The sequence below is a fragment of the Temnothorax americanus genome, unplaced genomic scaffold (genome assembly GCF_048541705.1).
Source record: "Temnothorax americanus isolate GAGA-0224 unplaced genomic scaffold, ASM4854170v1 Scaffold55, whole genome shotgun sequence".
In the NCBI taxonomy this organism is placed as follows: Eukaryota; Metazoa; Arthropoda; class Insecta; order Hymenoptera; family Formicidae; genus Temnothorax; species Temnothorax americanus.
Genome location: NW_027509705.1, coordinates 3048 through 12876, shown reverse-complemented (window position 1 = coordinate 12876; position 9829 = coordinate 3048). Strand labels below are relative to the sequence as shown.

Sequence of the window (9829 nt, the reverse complement as noted above, 5' to 3'; positions counted from 1 at the left end):
AGTGGCCGGAGTCCTGCGCTCTGATTTTCGCTCGCGGTTTTGCTCTTCAATAGCTTCATATTCCGCGGCGCGTGCGTGCAGATCTCCCAGGCTGGTAATGTCATCCAGGCGGATGTAGTATTTATATCCGGGGCTCATATTATCATACAGCCGTTCGAGCTGGTCGTCCGCTGGATATCCTCCGGCTCGTCGCATGCTCGTAAGGAGCGCTGTTGCGTACTTGTGAAAAGGCTCTTCCGGTTTTTGAAACCGTCCCTGGATCTCTCGCGACAACTGTGCGCGGTACCGCCGGGGCAAGAACTGATTGCGGAAGTCTCTTTGAAAATCGTCCCAGGAGTCCCACGCCGCTCGGCTATTCCGGTACCAGAGGAGTGTGTCTCCTTGCAGTAGCTCCGGCAACCCTAACAGGAGCTGGTCTCCGGAGTATCCGTATCCCTGGCGTAATTCCTCCACTCGTTCTAGGAACGCGAGTGGGTCTTTTCCGTCAAAGTGACATCCCCACTTCCGGATTTGATCCATGACCTTGGCCGGGTCGGGCGTAGTGGGGTCTATGTTCCGGCGCTCGTCGTCCATCGTAATTTTTCGGTCGTCTTCCCTTGCGGGGTATTCGTACTCCGGGTTAGCGATCACGAAATCACGGAGTCTGGCTCGGAGGGTGTCGAGTGTGCCGCTAGGGTCGATCCCTAGTTTCTCTAACTCGGCCGTTACCTCGGCCTTTGATAGCCGATTGATCCAACTCGTCATGGGCTAGGCGGAGAGAACGAATCAGTGTCTCACGGATCAGGTCCCTGTTCGGGCGCCATGTAACGTTCGCGTTTTCTCGCTCGGAATTCGCTCGCCAGGCCAGGGTGAGAAAACGTGGAGACACTGGTCAGTTTCACATAAAGCTATTTATTCACACTATTTACAGTACAGTTTGATGGAGGGCGTGAGTGTCGTTGTGTGTGTGTGTGTCGCTCCGCTGAGCCGCAGTGTACGTGTACCGGGTTGATGCGCGGTCGGACAGAGACGGACTCGCGGACAGGCGCGGAGGCACGGTTGCCTTGCGGATTCGCGGGCAAGTACGGAGGCACGGCTGCCTTGCGGATTCGCGGGTAGGCAGGTCGGTCAGGAGCTCAGTCGGGGGCGCCCAACTGAGCGGCCCGTACACCGGGAGCGCCCGGCTTGAAGACGGGAGCGCCCGTCTTCCGTACGGCGGAGGGGGTCGGGAGCGCCCGACCCAGAGGCAGGAAAGGGCAGGTAATGCCAACCGGGAGCACCCAGCTGGGGAGGCCCGTACCCTGGGAGCGCCCAGGTGAGAACGGGAGCACCCGTTCTCTGTACGGAGGAAGTCGTTGGGAGCACCCAACGTGGTGAAGCGGTCTCGGAGAGAGGTCGTGTCGGGAACAGGAGTCGGACAGGACTGGTGACTCGAGTCGGCTCGAGTCCCCTATTTATACCCCGAGTGCGGTCGGTGGGGGCTGTCCCTCCACTGGGGCTGCCCCACCGCTCGGTTGCCCCACCGCTTGGGCCCAGGAGCGCACGCTGAACATGTGCTTAGTGGCCGCCAGGGCCGTAGTGCTAGTGACGAATACGCGTATCGTCACACATATTTCCATAGGTTTTTGTGCGGGGTCCTTTGAAAATCTTATAGAAACACAGTTTGAAAAAATTTTTTGATATTTTTTATCAAATGTGTTTAAAAAAAAAATTTGAAAAAAAACGTCCCATTTTTTTGGCCCATTTTTCGTAAAATTATGGGCGTTTAAAAAAAAAGTAACGTAATTTTTCAAAAATCGATATTTTGAAAACGGTTCGACAAAAAATTTGAAAAAAATCATGGAGGTCTTTTTCAACTAATACTATAACATAAAAAATTTTCAAAAAAATCGGAGATGCAAAACCCAAATGGTGTCCGATTTGGCGCGGTACGCCCTATATATATCTTCCATCGCGTAAATTTTACAAATGAACTTTGCTTGAAAAATACATGTGATATAAAAGGCACAAAAGAAATTTATGCAAAATTATTCTTAGTACAAAGTAATCGGAGCACGATCCTGGAGACATCCCGTGTCCGCGATATCGTCATCGTGGACGAGGCTCCGGGCCCAGAGAAAAAATAATCGTATTATACAAACGATAGACCCCCGATATTGTCGTACAAAATGTATGTGTATCTATCCCTATAGCTTCTTCTCCTCTCTATATTATAATGAAAGAAACGTATCCTACTGAAAAAGGCCCGTTTAGCGAAATAGGAAGCCGATGCCAGCTAGTCTCACGCGAAAAGCGAACGTCGAATTTATAACACAATGGCTGTGTTCGGGAAGCGCGCTATTAGCGCTATTGCATCATTCTATCTTTATCGCTTCATCAGGTGTAAAACAAGGATAAAATAAGCAAATAGCACTAATAGCGTCTTCCCGAACGCACCTAATAAATTAATATTTAGCATCTCTATCGAATTTCTATCAAAAAACGAGACAGGTCATTTTTTTGTTTTCTAAGAGAATTCAATCACTCTCTCTAACCGAATTTCACTAATATTTAAACGTCAGAAACGCACGTGGTCCGAGTTAGCACAGGTCCGACAGATTTCTTTCTATAGACGGCATAGTTGCCAAAATATATTTCATGAAAAGAAAATTAATCTACAAAAATCAAATAATATTATGAGCATTGCACAAAAAAATATACACGAAGAATGTATTTTGAGAATCAGAAAGATTAAAAAAATGCGACAAAGTTATTTCCCTCCGGATGAAATTCCAACGTGCACTTTTAAGGTCAACGCGCATCCTTTGCTAAACGAATGAATTCATACACGTTTTGCAGCCAGATTTTTATTGACGTGATACAGACGGGTGTACATCTGAGCCTCAATAAAGCGCAAGTTTAATCGTAAATCAGTTATGCGAAAGATCTTAGATCTTATATTTGTCAATAAAGTTATAAAATCCGCAAATAATGCGAAAATTTGCGCATAGTCCTTCGTGATCGAATATAAATGGATCGCGTCGCTTCGCTAATGATCGGATGAACATTTTCTAAAAAACGCAACAAAATATTTGCTCCACGAAATAAGCTCGCACAAATCGCATCTGACAAAACTGAAATTTAACAATTATATGTAAAATCATAAAGCTATAAATTAGTTTTTGTTTTTAACAAGAGAAGTTGAGACACGTAGCGATAAAATTGAATGAATTTCCAACACGATAAAGATAAGTTTAATAATTTTCTTCTACGGTTTTCGTTTCCTTTTTAAAAATTAAAGATGTTAAAAAAAAATCAAAATAAAGTAATATGTAACAAAAGTTTCTCTTGGTGTAAATTTTTAAAAGGAGAAAGCAAGTTTGAAAGAATAATATGATGAATCAACATTCTCTGAATACATATAGAAACCATTCAATTTTTTCCCGACGCGTTGTGGAAAATATGACGGCTCCGTATAATCGTTAATTACCGCTAACGAACCGTCGTAAGCAAATTCCTCGAAACGTTCGCTACAAAAGAAAACGAAAACAATTTTGGGACAAGAACGGAAGCGTTCGTTTGATCGTCATCGTCTTCGTTTCTAAGCCGAAAAGATGTACGTACTCCACTAAGATAAATCATAATTATTCTTGATATCAGCATTCGCGGCACCCTAAAGTCCCGATGGATAAAAACTAAATACTTAGTAGCATCCGAGTTTGATTTAGTCGGGCAACGTGAACACAGTTACACGTTTGCCCGTCTCTGTGAAAAAAAAACGCGACGATCACCTTTTTTCTTTCTTTTCAAGTACTCTGTATACTTGTAAACTATAAATGTATAAAAACGATTAGGTACTCGCCGCGATGGAAAGAAAGTAACACAATACAATTTCTTTATGATTCTCGAAATCAAATCTGTTTGGATTTCTAAGCACAAGGAAAAACATCTCTTTTGCTTATGTATTATTCGACAAAGCAATGATACTCTTCATGGAGTGCAGTAACGGCTGTCGCATACTAACAATGGAAACGAAGACGAGGGCAAAAACGGATAAAAGATTGAAAAGCGCACTCGGAAGGGAAATGAAAGCACCGCGAGCTTCCTCTTCTCGACGGTCCTTCGACTTTATTCGCGAGGCAACGATACTTTACGCAAATATCCAGTATTCTGTATACAATCATAATTAGCTAATCATCCGTCGACGAAACATATCGCTCGCGTTAAAACAGCCGCTTCGGCGTAAACTGCACACGTTATGCAGTTATAGATAATTAACAAACTGAATAAAAATCTTAATTATTAATATCATTATGTTATAATAATTCAGATTTTTATTCAGTTTGTTATCTATACTGTTCATCAGCTGCGTTACCCTCTACTCTGATGCTAAGACTGAGTGTATATTTTTCTATATAAAGACAGAATAAAATTAGTTATATATATATAAATCAATACTATATAAATTTAATATTTATTGCATTTGTTATAGAAGTTATTGTTTTATTCCATCAAGAATGGATCGATAGATCCTTTGAAATAGTTTTACATCATTCATTTACATTACAAGAAAAAAATTATTTGAGGTGCAAGAGATGCAGTAAATTGCCAAGTCTAATAAGTACCCGCGTCAATATATACTATGTATACTAATTCACATTCTCAATTGTGCTACTGTTATTATTTGTCATCAGACAATTATAAACATACACATAATAATTAGGTAGATATTATATATATATACGCATGTGTGCATAAGAATATAAGTGTTTGGTACTCGCGTGTAAATAGTTACTTGTAAATAGTTGTTAGTTGCGTCATTGTATTGTATTCGCGTTAGATTAGTTGCTTAGCATCTTTGTATATATTTGTCTCGTTTACGGTCGGTAACGAGGCTCACTTCGTATTAGCGACTCGCGCGCGACGTTGGCGGATCGCGATCCATTCGATAGTCAATGTTCGCGCGACTCACCCGACTCGTGCTGCCCGCACGCGGGCGGCCACCCCAAGCACGAAGAAGAGGGGCTTCTTCCCGGTGTCTTCGCGAGGCGCAAGCACCGGCACAGTTGTATTTCGTACGCGAGAGAAGACAGTAAAATTTGGGGCCGTACTCGACGCCTCACGTCTCGGACCATCGTCGTCTCTCGCTTTTCGAGAAGAATTACATCGTATCGATAGAATCTTGCCACATAGTGATTTTGTGGACGGTATTCCGCGCCCGGGTGCACCCCGCGAAACGGCGCCGTGTGATTCGAATCGTGTGCATTAACGCTTGCTTGCTTGTCTTCCGCCTGCACGCACGATCACGTGATCCGCATGCGTCTTGCACGACCATCCTGCCTGGGCTGACTCTCCGCCACCACGAGAACCAGGAGGAAGGACGGAGGCTGTGCGAGGACATCACGGGCTACGATACGGTGAGTCGCTTCGCACCCCCCCTTTTTTGGCATTTCTAATCGTTTTCGTGAGGGCACGGGCCCTCTGGTCCTTCAACCGAGTTTGACCATTCGCGAATCCGGGGCGGATAAACACCCCCCCGAGCATTGGTCCTTCGAGCCGGATCTAGCTTCGCGTTCGTTACTTCCGCCAACCTTTCGCGCGATTCGCAATACTTCGCATTAATTCGTAATATTAGTCGGCCCTGTTGGGCATTCCGTTGTGCGATAATCGGCGCGTGCACGATCCCACCGCGTGATCGCTCTTGTCCGCACGTGCATTCGGCACGCTGTGGCGAAGAAATACGCGTGAAGATTGTTCGCGCGTGCCATTATTCGACACGCTACCCCTGCACCCGCGTGCAATACAGATTAACGCGATAATTGACGCGTGCACGTTCGCACCGCGGGATCACTCTCGCTCCCCCGCGTGTATTCGGCGCGCGGTGAGGGGAAGTTCGCGCGGGGATTGTGCGCGTGCCGTAATTCCTCGCGATCGAGAAGACGCCGGCACACTCGGTGCCGTTCTCTCAAGTGAAATTCGCGCTCGCTGCACGCTTGGTGCAACATCATTTGACGGAATCATCAGCACGTTTGGACCGCGTGATATCTGTCGTCCGTACGTCGCTTTCAGCACGTCGCGACGGGAATATCCGCATATTCGTTGCGTGCGCTATTATTTCTCGATACCGAGAGAACACCTTATTATTTTTTGCGCTCGAGAGTACGATTGCACACTCGGTGCCGTTCTCTTAATCATAGTTTGTGCAATAATAAGCGATCGAATATTCGCGATATTCCATTGCTTCAGCTTAACCGTCGAATTCGAGACGCCCGCCCCTCCCGACCTTGGCGACCGGTGCGGTGTTTTTCGATATTGTTGTTGGTCTCCGCGTTCGAAGCGAGACCTTTGAAAATATTTGGCACGTGCTCTGATCACGTGCACATACATTTGCTCGCAAATATTAGTTGTCATCTCCCGATCCTTCTCACTCCTGTAGGACAAAGCCTTCGAACCGTTGTTGATTTCGTGTCTTCGCGCGCGTATAGATCATCCTCACCATGACGAAGGGGGCTCGATCGCGGCGCGAGCTATGCATTCGCCGCATGAGGGAAATTCATCAATACTCGGTGCTCGCATCGGAAAACCCGACTCAGAAGGCGGAATTTATGGCGCGCTACCCGACGGTCGCGAAAGTGGTAGATGATTTCGAGGGAAATCACCTAAAGATTATCCAAGACGTCGGGGACGACGAGTTCGAGACGGAGGATAAGATTCGCGACGAGTTCGACCGATTGCGCTTCGCTGTCGTGGGGCGATACGAGAAATTGGCTCGAGCCGCACGGAAGGCCGATCCGCCGGCTCCATCGTCCGCGTCTCGCTCGGCCATTCGCCTGCCGAAGCTCGCGCTCCCTCAATTCAGCGGAGATCTCGCGCTGTGGCCGACCTTTATCGCGCTCTTCGACGCGGCGGTTCACAATAACCTCGACGTTACCGTCATCGAGAAGTTTCAGCATTTACTGACTTCGCTCTCTGGCGAGGCTCTCGGTGTCGTAAAACACCTGCCGTTGACAGTGGAAAATTATCCCATCGCGTATGACGCATTACAGGCGCGCTATTCGGACAAGCGCGAGTTAGCTAAGCAGTATTGGCGTGCAGTCGTACACGCTAAGCCTTTGGTCGGGGATACTCCCGCCTCTCTCCGTGCGTTATTGGACGGGTTCACCGAGAACACGCGCGCTCTTGGAATGTTAGGCTATCCGGTCAAGGCGTGGGATTTTATGCTGTATAATCACTTGCTGGAAAAACTCACCCCTACGTTACGGGAGAAGTTTGAAGCGAGCCACATGTCGGTGGACTCGCCGAGTTTCGATCAGCTGGTACAATACCTATCGAGTTACTGCTCGGTTCTCGCGTCAGTGGCGGGTCCTTCGGCGCAATCGGGCAAATCGAAGCCGTCGACTCCCGCGAAGAAGGGCGCAGCGACTACCTCGCTCGTCACCCGGAACGCCGCGTGCGTAAAATGCGGAGAGCAGCATTTATTAGCAAAATGCGCCGGTTTTCTTCAACTCTCGGCAAGGGAGAGGCACGACCTCGCGCGTGACAAGGGATTATGCTTGAACTGCCTGCGCTCGGGTCATAACCTCAAAACCTGCCCCAGCTCGTGGACCTGTCGGTCCTGTAAATCGAAACACCACTCGCTCCTGCACTTCGAGCAGGCTAACACGGTTTCTCCCGCAACCGTTCCCTCGATAGCTTCGGGCGCCAGCGAGTCCGCGCCCTCAACCATCGTCGAAAACAAGCCCATCGTTTCGATGGCCAGCGTTTCTAACAGTGTGGTGCTCCTTTCGACCGTGCGGGCCGAGGCCCTTGACGTTAGGGGCAACGCATTTCCAGTACGCATGTTGCTGGATAGCGCCAGCCAGGCAAACTTTATTACAGAAAGCTGCCTTCGAAGGGGCGGTTTCGCGCGGACTAGACATAGCGTCGCCGTTTTGGGCGTCAACGAGACGAAGGCTGCCACCACTCGGGGCCTCACTTCACTCGTGATTCGCGTAAAGAATCGGGATGATCTTCGTTTCCCGATCGAAGCCACGGTGCTCCCTCGCATAACTTCGCCGTTGCCTAACCATCGAGTTGACTCTAAGGATTGGAGTCACTTAACGGGACTGCCGCTCGCGGATCCGGAATATCATCTGCCGGGCTCTATCGATATATTGCTGGGCGCGGATTCCTTTGTATCCGTGCTACGTGACGGTCGCCGCACCGGGAGAGCCGGGGAACCGGACGCCTTCAATACCGCGTTCGGTTGGGTACTGATGGGCGCGGTCTCTCCGGCGTTACAAGTGCAGCCACTGCACACCTTTGCCACCACGCTCGAGTCAATTGATGCCGCGGTGGAGCAATTTTGGAGACTGGAGGACGTGCCGGAACACCCTCCTCGATCCGAGGAGGATCAGCGATGTATAGAGTTCTTCGAAAGAACTACTTACCGTGACCATTCGGGTCGTTTGTCGTTTCGTACCCGTTCGCGTCGGGCCTTCCCCTTCGGGATTGCGCGATGCCTTAAAAGATTGGCGCATCGGGGCCCCTTTTAATAAAATCGGACGTTCGACAAGCTAACGCCTTTATGGGGGTTTTCGGATGGGATAGCCCGCGAGTGGGCCGCTCCCCCCGGCCCCCGGGGTTTTTTTTCCGCCCACGGGGGCACAAAGCAGTCGACCACCAAGCTTGGGTCGTTTCGTGCTCAGCAAAAAAAGAAAGGGGTTCTCAACTAGATCTAAGCGGCCCCCAAAACAGCCCGAATGGCGGTTTTTCCCCCTTTTTTCCCCAAAAACCCCGGGCTTCACCGCCGATTTTAAAAAAATGTTGGCAGATCGGGGTCACCCCGGAAAACATCGCGATTACAAGCATCGTCGGGGTTTTTTTTCGGGTGGCCCAAACTCGATTTTCTTAACAGGGCACTTTGGGGGAAACGGCCCGCCGTTCCTGGCATTATGCTTAAATTTTGGCGGGAGAATCGGAACGATACCCCCTAGTTACACCCCCTTCCGAATTTTGTTCGAACGTCTGGTAGCTCCGTCCGGCGGCCCGTCGCGCTGCGAGATCCCCGTTTTGTTCCGAGGCCGGTTTTTAAAAATGCGAAAAGGGCGAGCAGCCACCGAAGCGTTGGGGGGGCTCGACCAAAATTGTAGCGCGGGGTTTCGTTTGACCCGTGCCCCGGGCCCCAAGGTCGGGGCTCGGTGGCATTTTCGTGGGACACCTTTGGGTTTCAAAAAAACCCCCTGAATCAAAAAGAGAAACGCACCATTTTGGGGGGTGGCCCGTTTCCCCCCTTTGGTTTTGCCCCCTTGACGTTCACCGGGGAAGTGCCTGATCCGGGGGTTAGGAGCAACCGGTGGGGAGAACCCCCGTTGGGGTCCGGAAGGGAGCGTCCAATCGGGTTCGACGGTTGACCGCGTCCGTACCCCGCGCACGTTCCCGTGGGGTAAAATTTTTTGATATGGCTCCCGGTTTTTGACGCAAGTGAGCTGGTACGGGGCCTATTACCGGGTTTCGTCGCCCCCGGAGAGAAAATTTTTCTTCTTTGGAAAAAAAAGGGGCCCCCCCGCGGGGTTTCTTTCCCCCATTGGAGCCTGTGGCGTTCTCCTCGCCATTTAACCCCCAGCCAGGTGTACGGGGGGCCACCCATTGACACTGAGCGGCTTGGGCCATTCCAGGGCGCGCTTTTGGATCCATTTCCCATCATGGGGAAAATTGTACGCAACGGCGTCGTTTAAGGGAGGTTCCATGGGTTGGGGGGGCACGGGGCCCCCGGACAAAAAGGGGGGTCTTGCCCGCGGATGTTTCCCCGCGACCCCCGGGTAGCTGAGTGGTGGGAGGGACCGGGGTTGACGGGGTTGAGACTCACGGGGAACCCCGGGCCTCTGGGGGA

General features: G+C 49.6%; 1 protein-coding gene and 1 long non-coding RNA gene across 2 annotated transcripts; both read left to right on the top strand.

Moving 5' to 3' along the window:
* The first annotated feature begins 951 nt into the window (after nucleotides 1-951).
* On the top strand, nucleotides 952-1664 carry LOC143904659 (uncharacterized). Its single transcript, XR_013259005.1, has 2 exons — nucleotides 952-1032; nucleotides 1070-1664. It is a non-coding gene; the product is annotated as an uncharacterized LOC143904659 (long non-coding RNA).
* A 4836-nt stretch (nucleotides 1665-6500) lies between these two features.
* Nucleotides 6501-8358, top strand: LOC143904634 (uncharacterized; the record flags this gene model as incomplete). The annotated part of the gene is made up of 1 exon (XM_077419451.1): nucleotides 6501-8358. A coding segment is annotated over exon 1 (1858 nt), but the record flags the coding sequence as incomplete, so codon positions are not given.
* Nucleotides 8359-9829: the final 1471 nt, after the last annotated feature.